Genomic DNA, 17,201 nt, shown 5'->3' on the forward strand with positions numbered 1-17,201 from the left:
GAAGACCCTATGGCACCCAACGTTGGATTGGAAGCAGGGTTTGGGGCTCAGAGCAGCTGACTGCAAGTGCAATCTCTGAGAGCAGATTTGGGGTCTGCTGAGATCTCACACTACTGAGTTAGAGACATTCCAGAATCTCAGCTTTCTAAGCAGGTAAGTTGGGTCTGAAGATGCTTTTGGCCAATAAAAGGAAAGGTGGGAGCAGCTGGCTTTGAGGAAGTGGCTGAGATTGTGGTGAGGGTGGTTGGTGCTGGGTTATAATGAGGCTCTGAGAAGACCCAGGACAAATACAGTGATGCCTGCACTTCATTCACTTACTGACATTTGTGTAGCACTACATCCTTGTATCTTGGGGTGAGATCCCGTTACTATCCCCATTTGACATTGAGGAAGCTGGGGCAGAAAAGGTCAAGAAACTAGCCTAAGGTGGTTGCCTAGAGAGTGGCTGAATCTGGAGAAGTCAGTAGTCACCTCCAGCATCTGTTCTTCTCAGTACTATTTGCTGCCGGACCCCCACTCCACCAGCAGTAGGTGGTTTGAAGCTCTTTTTTGTCTGACCAGGACACATTTTATCATTTCTGTGCTCTCTCTCTCCTGGGATCCTCTTATTTTTTTTTTTTTTAAGTAGGCTTCACATACCCTGTGCCAACGTGGGGCTTGAACTCATGACTTGAGATCAAGACCTGAGCTGGAATTAAGGGTCAGATATTTAACCGACTAAGCTACCCAGGCAGCCCCCTCCTGGATTCCTTTCTCTTGGGTCAGAAAGTCCTCAGAGATATAGAGGATGAGGGTCAACTTTTCATGGGGAATTGATGGAGCCCTCTGTTGGGAGTAAGGCCAGTTGCTTTGTCCTGAGCAGCCTTTGTCCTGGGCCCCCAGCCCCATCAGCATAATGACTAGTAGCAAAAACTCTTCTTGTTCTGGGGATTATTATCAGCCTTGAGCCCTTCTGTCTTTTCTGAGGCCCAGAGCTGTGAGCTGGCCCTCCTCATTTCTGTAGGTGTTCTCCTGCCTTCTGCCCTGTGTCTCCCCAGCCCTGAGGAAATGGAGGATTGCCGCAGAGGCTCTTTGCTCTCCTGTCTCACCTCCCTGCTTCTCTTCTTCCAGTTGCCTGCTGGGGGTTCTGCAGGTAAGTGTGTCCCCATCCCCCTTCCTGCATCTCCCTTGGGTGGGCAAGAGCCTCTGGGAGCCCTGCTGTGTCTCCATCAGGACAGATGGTTATTGGTGGAGGCCCTGGCTGTCGGAAAGTTCTGGTGGTCCCCCAACCACTAGGTATAATTAAATATTTAAGAAGAGTCCCAGAACCAAATGCAACCTGGTGCAGCCACTCTAGAAGACAGTATGGAGGTTCCTCAAAACATTAACAATAAAACCACCCTACAACTCCGCAATTGCACTACTAAGTATTTATCCAAAGGAAACCAATGTACTGATTAAAAGGGGCACACACCCCCCAATGTTTATAACAGCACTATCAACAATAGCCAAAGTATTGGAAAGAGCCCAAATGTCCATTGACTGATTAATAGATAAATAAGAAACAGTATAGATGTACAATGGAATACTACTCGGTGAGCAAAAAGAATGAAATCTTGCCATTTGCAACAATGTGGATGGAACTTGAGGGTGTTATGCTAAGCGAGATGAGTCAGAGAGAGACAAATACCATATGATTTCACTCATCTGTAGAATTTAAGAAACAAAACAGCAGAGGGGAAGGAAAAGTAAGATAAAAACAGAGAGGGAGGCAAACCATTAGAGACTCTTAAATACAGAGAACAAACTGAGGACTGCTAGAGGAGAGGCGGGTAGGGGATGGGCTAAATGTGTGATGGGCATTAAGGAGGGCACTTGTTGGGATGAGCACTGGGTGTCATATGCAAGTGATGAATCACTGGGTCCTACTCTTGAAACCAATCCTACACTGTATGTTAACTAATTTGAATGTAAATAAATACATTTAAAAAAAAAAAGGAAGAGTCCCAGGACCATAAAATAAGGGAAGGGGACCAAGACAGTTGTCCAATGAGGAGTTTATGTCTTACAAAGTAAAAAAAAATGTGAATTTCACTATGAAAAGTGTGAAAATAAATTTCTTTTATTTTTTGTTTGCTGGCTCTATTGGTATCTAAGTAGTTATTCGGTTATTAATTCATTACATTCCATAAATATTTACAGGGTATGAAGTTTGTGTAAGGTGCTGATCTATGTACAAACCAGAGTCCCTGTCTCCACAGAGCTTACATTCTGGCAGGAGACAGTGAGTACTAACTACCTCAACTCCATGGAATCTATGTCTGTTAGAGGAGTGGACAGTATGGGAGAAGGAAGTAGAGCAGGGTGGGCAGTCAGCGGTGCAGGAGGGTGTGTGGGTGGGCAGCAGTGCTCCATAAGGTGGTCGGTGTAGGCAGTGAGATGGGAATGAAGATGTGGAGTACCATCCTGTCCAGATCCCCATGGAAAGAGGGTTTCCAGAGTGGGGAGCAGCCAGAGCAAAGCAGGCAGTGTGCCTGGGTGTTGAAGGAGCAGAGGAGGCACGTGTTGGGTGGAACAGAGTGAGCAAGAAAGAGAAACAAGAGTTGGATGTCAGAGAGCACTGAGGGATCATCCTTATTGGGCTTGCAGGTCACTTCGGGAACCAGAGAGGCATTGGAGGGCTTGGATAGAGAGGGGACCTGGTTTTACTTGTAGGTTAAAAGGGTCACACAAATGGGGCTGGGAAGAGGATAGTCCCAGGGAGACTAGTCACTGTCATTCCTCAGGTGAGACAGATAGTGACTCAGCCAAAGTGGAGTAGCACAGGAGATGAGAAGTCACTCTTTGTAGATGCAACAGGGTTCTTTCTGCAGAAGTGTCATGTCATGACGTGTCCACCAGGTCTCAGAAAACCAAGGCCTGTGAAAGGTGGTGGTGATTTGGGTGCTTGTGTGATGGAGTGAGGGCAGGTTTTAATGGAAATAACTGTGGGCTCTAGTTTTTAATGCACATGTAATTCAGCAGAGGAGAAACACATGGGCAGAAATAATAAACTTCAACCAGTTTTCAGTCCTGTTCTAAGAGGAGCCAAACTGGAGCTGTGATCTCAGAGTATGGTCCCTGGAACATCAGTCTCAGCATCCCTGGGAACCCCTTAGAAATGTGCATCGTTGGATCCACCCCAGATGTACTGATCAGAAGCTCTGGGGGTGGAGCCCAGCTGTCAGTGTTTTACAAGCCTTCCTGGTGATTGTAATGCTTGTGGAAGGTTAGAACCCCTGAGTTAGAGAGTCCTTCATGGAGGGCTGGAAACCAGGAACACAGGCTGCTGAGGGAGTCTCTTTGATATCATTTCCGGGTTTCAAAGGTGTGGTAAGATGATCTTGTCCCAATTCAGAGTGGTCACAGCTCAGTCTGTCAGGTCAGAGCCTCCCACCTGCTACTCACCCCTGCCTGCCTGGGCCCCCCACCTGACAGTATGTGTTCCATGCCTCCCTACCTGTGTCTCTCCACTTTCTCACTCCTGTGTCTGTGTCCACAGAGGAGTTTGTGGTGATTGGCCCCTCGGACCCCATTGTGGCAGTGCTGGGTGGGAACGTCACGCTGCCCTGTCATGTGTCCCCAGCCATGGATGTGGAAAACATGGAGCTGCGGTGGTTCCGCTCCAAGTTCTCAGAAGCAGTGTTCATCTATGAAAACCAGCAGGAACAGAAAGAAGAGCAGCTGGCTCAGTACACAGGGCGGACCTCGCTGGTGAAGGACTTCCTCAGCCAGGGGGAGGCCACTGTGCGTATCCACAAGGTCCAGGCTTCCGACAACGGGCTGTATACCTGCTTCTTCAGAAAGGGAAGTTTCTATGAAGAGGCCAGTTTGGAGCTGAAGGTGGCAGGTGAGTGGTTGATCTATATTTAGTGTCCTGAGTTTTGGAGTTGGGAGCGACCTCAGGGGCCAAGTGAATCAGTCCCCTCATTTTAGAGATGAGGAAAGGAGTGATTTTCACTTATTGATTAGTTCAATAGGAATCCTTATAATTCTTTTTTTATTTTTAATGTTCATTTATTTATTTATTATATAATTTATTGTCTAATTGGTTTCCATACAACACCCAGTGCTCATCCCAACAGGTGCCCTCCTCAATGCCCATCACTCACTTAATTCTTTTTTTTGTTGTTAGAAAAATCATCAGTTTATTTCTTTTTTTAAATGTTTATTTATTTTTGAGAGAGACAGAGACAGAATGCGAGTGGGTTGGGGCAGAGAGAGTGGGAGACACAGAATCTGAAGCAGGCTCCGGGCTCTGAGCTGTCAGCAAAGAGCCCGACACGGGGCTCGAACTCACGAGCTGCGAGATCATGTCATCAATGCATGCAAGTTCTTGAGTACATTCTTTTAAAATTTTTCATCTGGGACTGGCTAATTATCTGTTACTCAACACCCCTTGCCGCCCATTTTTGCATTAATTTGTCTGTCCTAACAATATACCAGTATCTTTTTTTTCCCCACACCTGTACTTATTTATTTATTTATTTAATTTTTTTAATTTTTAATTTTTAATTTAATTTAATTTTATTTTTTAAAAAATTTTTTAATGTTTATTTATCTTTGAGACAGAGAGGGACAGAGCATGAACAGGGGAGGGGCAGAGGGAGAGGGAGACACAGAATCTGAAACAGGGCTCCAGGCTCTGAGCGGTCAGCCCAGAGCCCGACGCGGGGATCGAACTCACGGGACCGTGAGATCATGACCTGAGGCCGAAGTGCGGCCGCCCAACCGACCAAGCCACCCAGGCGCCCCTTAATTTTTTTTATTTTTTTAAACATTTACATCCAAATTAGTTAGCATATAGTACAACAATGATTTCAGGAGTAGATTCTTTAGTGCCCCTTACCCATTTAGTCCACCCCCCTCCTTCAACCCTTCCAGTAACCCTCAGTTTGTTCTCCATATTTATGAGTCTCTTCTGTTTTGTCCCCCTCCCTGTTTTTATATTATTTTTGTTTCCCTTCCTTTATGTTCATCTGTTTTGTCTCTTAAAATCCTCATACGAGTGAAATGTCATATGGTTTTTGTCTTTCTATGACTGACTAATTTCACTTAGCATAATACCCTCTAGTTCCATCCACGTACTTGCAGATGGCAAGATTTCATTCTTTTTGATTGCCGAGTAATACTCCATTGTATATATATACCATCTCTTCTTTATCCATTCATCCATCGATGGACAGTTGGGCTCTTTCCATACTTTGGCTAATGTTGATAGTGCTGCTATAAACATGGGGGTGCATGTGTCCCTTTGAAACAGCACAACTGTATCCCTTGGATAAATGCCTAGTAGTTCAATTGCTGGGTCATAGGGTACTTCTATTTGTAGTTTTTTTGAGGAACCTTCATAGTGTTTTCCAGAGTGGCTGCACCAGCTTGCATTCCCAACCCACTTAATTCTTTATACCCTTTTAAGATATATAGAATCCCTACTAAGTGCCAGGTCCCCTCTGGGCACCTGAATACATCAGTGAACCAAATAGAGATCCCTGTCCTGCAGAGTTTATGTTAAAGACAGTAAATAGACAGACAGATGGGTTATAGAGGATGTTAGATGGTGGTGAGTAGAGACTTAGCTAAGTGGGTATCTGGGGGTGAGAGTTCCAAGCAGAGGAATACTCATGTGAAACAACCAAGGTTGGAGTGTGGCTGGTGTGTCTGGGCAGACAAGGAAGCCATGTGGTTGGTGAGACAGGTGGATGGGAGGTTGGTGAGAAGTGACAATCCTGGTCCACGGGCAGAGAGAAGGGATTGATCTTGAACAGTGCATGAGGAGTACATGCTTGTGCAGGTACTTGAGTGAATCCAGAAAGTGTTCCAAAGAGCCCTGGTGGTTGATGAAGGGCACAGAGAGCATGGTGATTGTGGTTATGAGCAGTTCAACAGTTAACCAAATAGTCCTGGGGCTGGAGTGGCCCGGGTGGGAGAACTTGGGAAGAAGTGTTGAGGGGTTTTGAGGTTAGGGGCGATGCCAGACCATAGAAGGCTTTGTGTGGTGTATTACAGGAGTTGGGAGGAAGAGCTGAGGAAATTCTAAACAGAGCAGTGAAGGGAGGTGTTTTTGGGAGGAGGTTTGCTTTGACAACTGTGAGAGAGGGTACATAGAAGGTGAGCAAGACTGGAGAAAGACATGTAGTTACAGGGTGGGGAGGATGGTTCCCTGAATTGATGTCAGAGCAGTGGGGTGGGAGAAGAGAAGGGGTTTCAGTGTCAGAGATGTTTGGAAAGTAACCCAACTGAGTGGGTGGATTTGGGGACACAAAGAGTTTGGGGGTTGGAGAGAAGGGACTGGAGACTCCCAAGGTTTTTTTTTGTTTTTGTTTTAATTGTTGTTTGTTTGCGTGTTTTTTGGCAATTTGTTGTTTAGTAGTAGTATTTAGAAGTATTGCTATTTTGTGTTAGTTGTTGATTGCTGTCATAATGCTGTGCAACATAGACAGAAATCTCAGCTGCGCATAGTAACAACCATTTATTTACTGTTGAGCATTAGGGGAGTTCAGCTCACCTGAGCTGTGTTTGACAAATCTTAATGGTGCTTACTCATACATCTTAAGTGTAGGGGAAATATAATTAAAGACAAAGTCTCCGAATCCAGAAATCCTCTTCACAAAGGTAGTAGGGAGAGAAAACATTTTTTATTATGGCATTAGCATTAACCAGTAAGTGATGTGCATCCCAGAGAATCTACCAAGGGGTTTCAAAGACAGAAGAATCTCACCTTTTTACATAGCCATGCAGACGCAACTTGTTACATACATGTTCTCTGGATAGACAGTTACTAGCCCTCAAGTAAATGGACTTGACAGTATCATTTGTCATGGGCAGTGCACCCTAAATGTACTTGGTAATTGTGGTGACCATCTATGTTAGCTGATTGGCTTTATCCCAAGGAAAACAAATTCTCCAATCTTAAAAGTTAAAAAAAAGCTTTTAAATTCCAGTGTAGTTAACATGTAGTTTTATATAGTGGCTCAATATAGTGCAATATAGTGGTTCAACACTTCCTCCTGTTACTCAGTAGAGATTTCAACAGAAACTTGTCAGGCCAGGAGGGAGTGGCATGATACATTCAGAGTAACTGAAAGGAAAAAACCTGCAGCAAGGCTGTCATTCAGAATGGAAGGAAAGATGAAGAGTTTTCCAGACAAATGAAAGTTAAAATAGTTTGTTTTTACAACTTCTCCCATCTTTATGACAGGAAGTGGTTTTGCACTTGGGCCCTGGTCCCCAATGAGGTTAGGCTCCTACACTCCCCCAGTAACTGGGAGAGAGGGGTGCTGTCCACCTTGGTGTTAACAGTTCAGAAAGAGGGCTCCCATGGTCTTTAGAAACACATTCCTGGATCACAACCTGACAAAAGGCCTATGTAGTTTTCACAAAGGACTTATATACATTTCAAAGAGGAGAGAAAGCCCCCACAATCACAAATTTCCTCAAGTAAATGGCATAAGAAAAAGGATGGGAAGGGACCTTACTTCAACAGGGATTGGAAACCTCTGCCTTTTAATATATTTTGTCCTGACAGTCGACTTTGACCTGGTTTACTCACATGGGTGAAGTTCATTGGGCTGTTGGCTGATCTAGGACAGATTTGGCTGGAAGGACTGCTCTAGCCCAAGCATGTCCGTCCTGTGGCAGAGGGCAAGGCAATGGCACAAGTACTTTCCAACTCTGCTGGAGTCACATTCCCTGACCTCTCAGTGGCCCAGATAAGTCCCATGATGGAACCCGGAAGCAGAGTGTGAAGGCATTAAAAATATGTGGCAGAAGGTGAGCTGGATGTGAAACAGGGTTAAGGACTGGGAATATTTTCATCATCAGCCTATCACAGAGAAGCCAAATATGAATCAGTTCAGGGTTTGAGTTTGAAGCATCTGTGAGGAATCCTGGCAGAGCTAACATGTGGATATTAGTGGGGGGAGCTCAGGAAGTAGGTAGGGTTGTCAAGGATGGAAATGATTTACCACAGGGTACTGAGTGTGCTAGTGGATGCCCTGGAGAGTGTGTGAGGTGAGAAGAGCAGAGAAGGATAGAACTTGGGATGAAATTCCTTTGTGTTACTCTGGGTGATGGACTTCCCAGCTTTATGGATGGGAGAAGAGCCCTGCCCTCTGCAGGTCCCCATGCTCCTTCCTTCTGTTCCCTGTGGCAGGACCCCTGCTCTAATCCTTGCAGGGACCACTCCCCAGGGAGCCCTGGAATGCAATGCTACACCAGAGTTGTGCAGAGGAAGGCTCTGCTGGCATCCCTGGATTCTGGAAGGCCTCCTTGTGCTCTCCAGCTTCTCTCTCACAGGTGTGGGCTCTGTCCCTCAAGTGCACATCACAGGGCCAGAGGAGGACGGGGTCCGAGTGGTGTGCACGGCCTCGGGATGGTTCCCAAAGCCCCAGATACAGTGGAGAGCTGCTAATGGGGAAAAGTTCCTGACATTCTCTGAGACCCATGCCCAAGACACTGAAGGGCTGTTCAGCGTGGAGTCTGCTCTGGTGGTGAGGGACAGCTCTTCAGGGAACATGACCTGCTCAGTCCTCAACCCCGTCCTGGACCAGAAGAAGGCGATGGCCATTTTCATCCCAGGTCAGCACTACTTCCCATTCCCAGCAGGGCCAGAGGGAGTGGCCTAGGGCTTCTGTGAGTGTTGGGCTGGGCTGCCCTGGTCTGTGCCGCTGATGGGGTCTCTGGCTGGCCACAGAGCCCTTCTTCCCCCAGGCCTCTCCCTGGAAGCCAGCTTTCATAGTGAGCCTCGTGGTGCTGATGCTCTCACTCCTTGGGGCTGCCTATTACATCAAGACAGAACATACTGTAAAGAGGCAGGAGATGCAGGAATGGGAGAGACTGCACAGGGACAAGGAGGAGGCCCGGCGGACAAAGGAGGAGGCGTTGAAGGCCAGAGGTAAGGCAGCTCAGGAGCCAAGGCAGGCAAGTGTGGAAGGTGGTGCAGAGGACAAGCTGACAGCAAGGGGCTTGGCTGGAAGCAGGTGGCTGAACAGGTCCAGAGAGGACAGCTGGAGCTGTGGAGGCGGGTCTGGAGTTAGATCTTCTAGGATACCGAGAAGTCCTTTTATGGGTTCTCTAGGTGCAGTCTTTCCTTTCTTAAGGATGGGAGTTCAGACTTATTTTTCACTCTCTTTCAGATGAACTCCAAGAAGATCTCGGTAAATTCTGTTCTTTCCCCAGAAGTTTCTGAGTCCCCTGTGTAGGAGACACTCTGGTTATTAGCTCACCAGTTTCCTGTGTTGTCTTTCAGGCAGGAGGAAATCCATTTACCTGGGTGGTGAGTGACTCTCCAGTTGTCTTTGGGTCTCCTGTCCTACCTAAGCTAAGGTGTCCCTTCTCCTTGTTTCAGGCACAGACATATGGACCCTTCCCTGGGGCAGAAGTGGAAGCAGGTGGGGGGCAGGACCCTGCTCCATGGACTTTCCCTATCTGGGGTGCTGTTTCCCACCCAGTGCTTGGGAACCTGGGGTGATGGTGGTCCCTGGAGTCTGTCACGCATCTTGGGTTTATTCCAGTGCTGATCTCCCCACCATCTTGCCAACTTTTTAGCCTTCAATGCAACTAGTTCTTATTCAAACTGGATGCTCTGAGATTTTGGTAAAGAAGCTATGTAAATAAATGGGGTCATTAAGTTTAGGAGTATGTCCCCTGCATATAACATCATCCAGGGAGAGTCTTTTCTCTCCATTTCCTGGAGGTGCTGGTCACAAAGTGATGGGTAGAGGACTGGGCAGACCATGGGTGGGAATGTGGTGGGGTCAGCTGTCAATGCTCCAGAACAGTGATGTGTTTTCTGAGAAAGTTTGGCCCCTTTTACCCCACATCTTACCTAACGTCCCTGTCCTTAATTCATGTCCCCTTTTGTGTTCTTTCCCAAATATCTCTTTGCTGGAAAACATTGGATGTAATAATGATTTCTGTTTATAATTATGGAATAATTTGTATTTTATTCCCTAAAATATTTTCATAGAAGCAAAACTGAGTGGAGATAGAATAAAAATATTTGAGGTTTTTAAGGCACAGGATACTAAATGGCTTTGCAAAAGGTCACACAGCTGCAGCAGGCTGGGGTGGAACTCAGCCTGCAATTCAGGCTTTCTGACCTGTGATCCAGGGAATTTCCCCCAATACCCTGCTGTCTGCACATTGCAGGAGGATATCTCCTCTCCAGCCTCCCTACTCTGTTGGGAGTGTCACCTGTAGTACAGAGAGGAGGCAAGGCCAGTAGATCAATGCTAAGCATTCTTGTTCTGGCTCATATTTCACTAGAGTGTGTCCCTTTTCAGGCTGGAGGAAGGCGCAGTTGTATGCAGGTGAGTAACTCAGTTTTCTGTGCCCTTATCCCTTCAGCCTCAACTCTTCCCCCTTCTCTGTCAGTGGACCCCATACCAGGACAGGGTGGGTGTCCCTGTTCTCCTTGTCATGTTTGTCGTTTCCTTGTGAAGACTTCAGGGACTCTTCTGGGAAACACAGATCTGCCTCTATTCTGACCATGTCTTCTACTGTAGGTCACTATTAGGATTAGCAACTTCATCTGAACACACCTTGTTCAACTGATGCTTTTGCTGCAGCAGTGATGAAAGAGTGCTCATTTATAAGGACAGTTGGAACACAGTAATGGCTTTGTAGACCAGAAATTGCTGTCTCTAGAAGATTTCAGATATCATTCTTGCTTGCTTACGATTCAGGTATTCCTAAGGGGATCCTTGGTTCTGAATCCATTTTACCCTGAAATTCCTACATCTTGCGGATCTACTTTTGATTTTCCTGTTTTTGTCTTGGTCCCCTGGAATGGTGGTCATCATTTGTTTCCTCATGCTCCTTGTCCAAGTTGGGTTTCTTCCCTTAAACTTCCCTGCTTGCTGTGAAAGTAATTGCTTTAAATTGCCTGTTCTGAATCTGAGATCCAGAGCTTCCAGGATATTTATGGACTCCTGGTGGTGGGTCTGAGAGCTACCTGCAATTATATACAAAATCCTATGTGTATGTTTGTGTAACAGAGGAAGAACTTAAAAAAAATTTTTTTTGAAAGAACTGTAACTTATAATTGTTCACAACCATTATCTCTCCTTTAGGAGAATTGCATGTTTACCTGATGGGCTTGTTCCTGGTTTGATTTATCAGGGCAATGTGTGAAGATACGGTAGGAGAAAGTTAGAGGAGTGAAAATTGTTTATCAGAGAAAAGTTGGGAACAAATCAGGGAAAGAAAAGCAGTGAGGAAGAGAGGAGATGAGAAGGGAGTAGAAATCCTGTGATTCCTCTTGGAGAGATTTTGGGTAGCTCAGAGTGGTGGAAGAGAGACCACAAATCATAATCACGGTGGTTTGAGTGTAAAGTACACAGAGGGTGTGCACAGTTTTTGGGTGCACAAGAAGTAATAAACTCCCTGATACCTCTTTGAGAGATTTCTGAAAAGACTTACAGTATTTTGAGCAGTTTTGAAGTACTTTTCTGACTGAGTTTGCTTCTGATCATGAGACCATCTCAACCTTCCAGTAGCAGTTGGGGCAGAAGTGTGGTGCGGGGGATCCTAAAGCAGTGAAAGGTTATCCAGAACACCACTTAGCACCGGTGTGAGTTAAGAATCTGGGTCCTTTGAACCTGTGTGAGGTATGTATGTGTGTGTGTGCATGCGCGGGTGTTTGTCCCAGCTGTTTTGTTCATGATCATGAACATGGACTATGAGAGCAGAGAAGGGGGAGCCAGGGATGCAGGAGACCTGGGGCTAGATGTGTGAGGAAACCCCCTTAGAGAGTCTCACTGATTCCTGGGATTTATTTATTAAAAATAAGGATCAAATAGTCTTCTTTTAGCATTCCCCCTTCTCTGATGGATTGAAGTGCATGTGTTTTAATGTATACCTTGTATACCTTTTTATTTTGTAAGGACAGATACCATTACAGTAGAATCAATATTTGCATATTGATCAGCTCATAGCATGAGGTGAAGTAATATCTGATCTCATCGTATTTAAAAATTGAAAAATAATTTTTCAATGTCATGAATAAGGGGGCCTAGGACATGACCATATTTGGGTACCTACTACGTGGGGTTTCTCCTGGTGATTTTGATCTCTCTGAGCAGTTAAGGGGGGAAGCAGATGACTAGACCTGATATTTTTGATTTCCCCTTACATATAGGGATATTTTTCCTCCCAATAACCCACGAAAAGGGGAAACAAGTTCATAGTGTCTGTCCTTTCACTGGATGTATGTCTTTCCTGCTTGAACTTCTGTCTCTCCCTTCCTTGAAACCTCTCCATTGCCTTCTGACTAGGGACAATTTCTCTGATGCTGTGTCCTGAATTCTCCTCGCCCAGGGCTTGTAGTTGTCTTCCAAGTTCAGCTCTGCCAGGTTGTATGGTCTCTACCATGGCTTAGATTCAACCTCCAAGTTCAGTTTAATCAATTCTTTAGAAATAAATGGAGGCCTCAGAATTTTTTATCTCCCCAATTCTTCTCAAGAAAACCTAGCTTTCAGGATAGATGTGTGGCTAAGGATTCTTGAGAAAGCATAATATGATGGTGAAATCTGGGTCTAGAGCTTTCTTTTCAGGTTGTTATCCAGCCTCTCAGTGGTTAAGTTTTATAGCTTGGCTTTCATGGGAAGGCTGTAGCATGATGGCTCTGTGTGTGTGTGTGTGTGTGTGTGTGTGTGTGTGTAAAAGAAATAAATGCTTCAGTTGAATGTTTCCAAACGATTTTTCCAAAAGATATCGACACTGATATGTACAGTCACCTCAAATCTCTGATTTGTTGTTACATTTGTGAAATATGGTTCTCTTGTAGATTGGCGGAAGGAGAAGTTCCAGGCCTGTGAGTTACTTCTCATTCTTTCTGGGTACTCCTACTGCTGCCCCATGGCCTCTGATGTCTCCTTTAGCTTGCTGTGGTGATACAAATGCTGGCACCATCAATGGTTGTGCAGTGGGATGGGGCAGTGAAAGTCACATAGCTGAGCTTAGTGAATGTGGCTGATATTGGATTCCAAATAGATAACCTTAAGTCCTTGAGTCCAGACTAGTTTCTCAAGTTCCCTGTGACCCATCTAACCCTCAGATCAGTCTTATGCTTACTTCTCCTGCTTGGAGAGCTGTGTACTTGAGTCACAAGACTCTCATCTCAGGAGGCTTAGCCCTTCCCATATGCAACTAGGTGTCTGAGGGTGGTGGTGGTGGTTGTGTGCCCTTGTTATGGGGCAGGGGAAGGTCTTGCATGATTGGCAACTCTCTCTGCAGTGTCTGTCACTCTGGATCCAGCGTCTGCAGATCGGCACCTTGCTGTCTCTGGTGGACAGACTAGTGTGACCTTGGAGGACACAACTGAGGACCCAGGAAGACCCTGTAGCATCTTGGGCCAGGAGGCCATCACATCAGGGCGCTGCTACTGGGAGGTGGAGATCAAGAATGGAAACAGTGGCGAGTGGGGTCTGGGGGTCTGTAGGGGAGATGTGGAGAGGAAAGGCTGGTACAGAGAGTGGCCAGAAGTGGGGTTTTGGGTTCTGAGGTGGAACGGAGGTAAATTATATGCCCTTGTCCTCCCTGAGAGTCAGGAAATCTGTGATGAAGTTCCCCACAGGGTGGGTGTTTTCTTAGACCTCAAAGAAGGGGATGTCTCCTTCTATAACATGACTGATGGATCTCACCTTTTCTCCTTCCCTCTAACTTCCTCCACTGGGACTCTGTTTCCATACTTCATGATTCAGTCAGGAGATGTGTCCCTGACCATCTGCTCTGTGGTGGGTGTGCCTACAGAGACCCCTGTGCCCCTTAACAATCCTCCTTCTTCTTTGGAGGAACCTGTAAGCCTCTCAGGGGATGGGTTCAGCTCAGGCTCTGCTGTTGATGGTGCTCTCCCAGGGGCTGACTCTCCATTACTCCCCTATGGCCCTGAGGCTATGTGACCATAGGACCCCAACACTGTCCCAGACTCCTTATGGTGGCTCTTTCTGGAGCTTCACATTCCTTGAGACAAAAGCCTCTGAGGTCAGTCCTGGATGACCTGGTGTCTTGCACTCTTGCTCTGGATGCAGTCTCCTGGGGTATGGCTATGAGAACACTCAGTTCATGCCTTATGCTCAGGCAACAGAAGATAATAGTTGACTGAGCTGGATTAGGGTAGGCTGCATTTAACTATTGGAAGTAATGCTTCTTTTGATAATGAAAATTATTTCATACAGTCTTTATTCTGCTTGGATATGAAGGAGATGAGGGCTGAATGACTCTGCAGAATTAAATGGTGTATATTTTATCCAACTTGAGTTGTGCAGATGAACCCAGAGGCTATGAGTAGGTCACCAGTTCTATTTTGGGAAATGTGCACACTGACCAGAGACATTGGCCATCCAAAAATTTCTGGAGAAATGAATGGCTGATTGATGTTCAAGAGGAAAGCAGTCTAATATTCTACTGTATATACCTCCTATTCTGGGATGGTGGAAGCACACTTATCTTACCAACCTTAGTAAATATCTGTTATTCGTGAAATACCAGTGCTGTGTTAATTCAGGAATTAAGAAGAAGGATCTGGTTCTTCCTGTGTGTCAACTCCAGTTGGAAAGAAGAGAACTTCTACCAGAATAAAGATATGAATGAGGAAGAGAATTTTCAGATGCTGGGTGAATTTCAGAAAGCTTTGACTATGAGCACAGTTTTCCAGAATCTGTGTAGTGCCTCTCATTACTTCCAAGTCCAAAGGTGGAGTGCCTGAGTGGCTCAGTGGGTTAAGCGTCCAACTTCAGCTCAGGTCATGATCTCACAGTTCGTGGGTTCAAGCCACACATCAGGCTCTGTGCTGACAGCTCAGAGCCTGGAGCCTGCTTCAGATTCTGTGTCTCCCTCTCTCTGCCCCTCCCTGCTCATGCTCTCTCTCTCTCTCTCTCTCTCTCAAATATAAATAAACATTAAAAAAATGGGGGAGGGGAAGAGGACCTAATAGATATTTTTCCAAAGAAGACATACAGATCACCAATAGACACATGAAAAGATGCTCGACCTCACTCAACATCAGGGAAATGCAAATCAAAACCACAATGAGATATTACTTGACCCCTGTCAGAATGGCTAAAATCAAAAAGACAAGAAATAAGAAGTGTTGGTGAGGATGTGGAGAAAGGGGAACCTTCTTGCACTGCTGGTGGGAATTCAACCTGTTGCAGCCACTGTGGAAAACAGTATAGAGTTTCCTCAAAAAATTAAAAATAGTATTGCAAAATAGTAATAGTAATAAATGAATGATTGATTAATATCACTATTAGGTATTTACACAAAGAAAATGAAAACACTAATTTGAAGTGATGTATGCATCCCTATGTTTGTTGTAGCATTATTTACAAAAGCCAAGTATGGAAGCAACTTCAGAGTTCACTGATTGAGGAATGGATAAGGAAAAGTTGGTTTATATACATCATCGAATATTACCCAGACATAAAAAAGGATGAGATTGTGCTATTTGTGACAATATGAATGGACCTAGAGGGTATTATGCTAAGTGAAATAAGTCAGACTGAGAAACACAAATGCCATATGAGTTAACTCCTATGTGGAATCTAAAAAAAAAAAAAAGAGAGAGAGAGAAATGAATAAACAAGCGAGCAAAAAAGCAGAATCAGACCTGTAAACACAGAGCACAACTAGCATAATGTTTAAACTTGTTGAGTCACTAGGTTGTACATCTGAAACTCATGTAACATAGTGTGTCTACTATACTCAAATAATAATTTAATAAAAAATTAAAATAACATAAGTTAAGCTTTACTTTATTACGGGTTTTTAAAAAGCGTGTTTAATTGTTTCCTCCAACTGGCACATTATAAAAACACAATTCATTTTACCTTAGTCCTTCTTTCATGGCTTAGGTATTTCTCTGAAACTGTTTGAAACACACATTAAGAAAGATAAGAGATATTATATGGCTGCTAAAGAAGAAAGTATAATATTAACTGCATTAGCATCAGAATAATTTATATTCTGAGCAAGAAAAATCATTAATGGCCAGTGAGCAGCCAGTGAGCAGTGTTTGCTGATAAAGCAGCTGAGACATGAGCCTGATGAGCTGGGGGAGAGCAGGGAAGTTTGCTGTTTGGTGTCCTTCCTGCAGTACCTCCAGGGTCCTTCCAGGGTCCTTAGGGAACATCTTCCCTGTGCTTTGTCATTCCTTCATGTTTCTCCCTCCCAACATGGGATCCAAGGACTGGAATTCAGAGGAGATAAGCTTTCTGGCCATGTCATTCTGAGCCATTGCTGAGTCCAAGGTCCTCTTCCTGCTCCTTTTTCACCTAGAGTTGTGTAGAGCTGGGGGCTGGGCTGGGCTTGAGGACTGGGAGGTGGGGGGAGTGTCCTTGCAGGTCCAGCCTTTGCTCCTCTAGGAAGTTCCTGGATTAAAGGCTAATAGATGGCAGGGCTCATGTCTTCCTTCATCTCTGTGTGCATGTGTGAAAATGAAGTGTCATAAATACAACTTGTGTAGCCCAGTTCCTGGCACTTAGGAGGAGCGCAGTCAAATTTGTTTTCCTTCCCTCAGTCTTTTCATCAAACTCCCCTAATGTCTCTTAGGTCTTGAGGAGTCTCCCTCAAGCAGACTTGAGGGCAGGGATTGGTGGGGGCCATGGTGGATGGATCTGGAGGCTAATATAGGTCCTTATCTCATTAGTTTACTTTGCATTAAGTTGCATTTTGCCAACATTCGCAAGTCTAAGTGGATATTGGAAGAAATGGACATTTGGGGATAAAAAATCAGATGTTTCAGGTCTCTCCAGATGTCCTAGGTGTGCTTAGAGTTTTAGTATCTCAGACCAGACCCCTGAGCAGAAGCCAATCACTCTCGTGTATCAGTGGATCAGGCAGTCCTTGTTTCATGAAAACAAATATAGCAGATCATTCAGAACAATCAAGAGTGAACACAGGATGAGAGAGTCTTTGCCAAGCATGTGGTTGTGGAATTCAGACAGATTTGGTTTCCTCACGTGCAGAATGAAGACAGTAATGACAACAACATGGCAGAAGTGTGACCAGGGAGGCTCTAGGCCAAGCTATTGTCTTAACACCAATCACTTAACATGTGAACACCTGAGAACTGGGCAGGCTTAAGTGAGCAAACAAAGGTGTTTGGTTGTTGAATCTGACGATTCTATCCGGGGGACATTTCACTGATGAACTAACTTATGTTTGGGGTAAGAAGAGAA

At 45.1% G+C, this 17,201-nt stretch overlaps 1 protein-coding gene across 1 annotated transcript; it reads left to right on the top strand.

Moving 5' to 3' along the window:
- The first annotated feature begins 1,002 nt into the window (after nucleotides 1-1,002).
- LOC122489363 (butyrophilin-like protein 1) lies at nucleotides 1,003-14,619 on the top strand. The gene is made up of 9 exons (XM_043591081.1): nucleotides 1,003-1,132; nucleotides 3,521-3,868; nucleotides 8,317-8,598; nucleotides 8,714-8,914; nucleotides 9,156-9,176; nucleotides 9,269-9,295; nucleotides 10,305-10,331; nucleotides 12,809-12,835; nucleotides 13,258-14,619. The coding sequence occupies exons 1-9, from the start codon at nucleotides 1,048-1,050 to the stop codon at nucleotides 13,920-13,922; spliced, it is 1,683 nt and encodes a 560-aa protein (XP_043447016.1). The 5' UTR covers nucleotides 1,003-1,047; the 3' UTR covers nucleotides 13,923-14,619.
- Nucleotides 14,620-17,201: the final 2,582 nt, after the last annotated feature.

Source organism: Prionailurus bengalensis, chromosome B2, assembly GCF_016509475.1.
Source record: "Prionailurus bengalensis isolate Pbe53 chromosome B2, Fcat_Pben_1.1_paternal_pri, whole genome shotgun sequence".
Classification (NCBI taxonomy): Eukaryota; Metazoa; Chordata; class Mammalia; order Carnivora; family Felidae; genus Prionailurus; species Prionailurus bengalensis.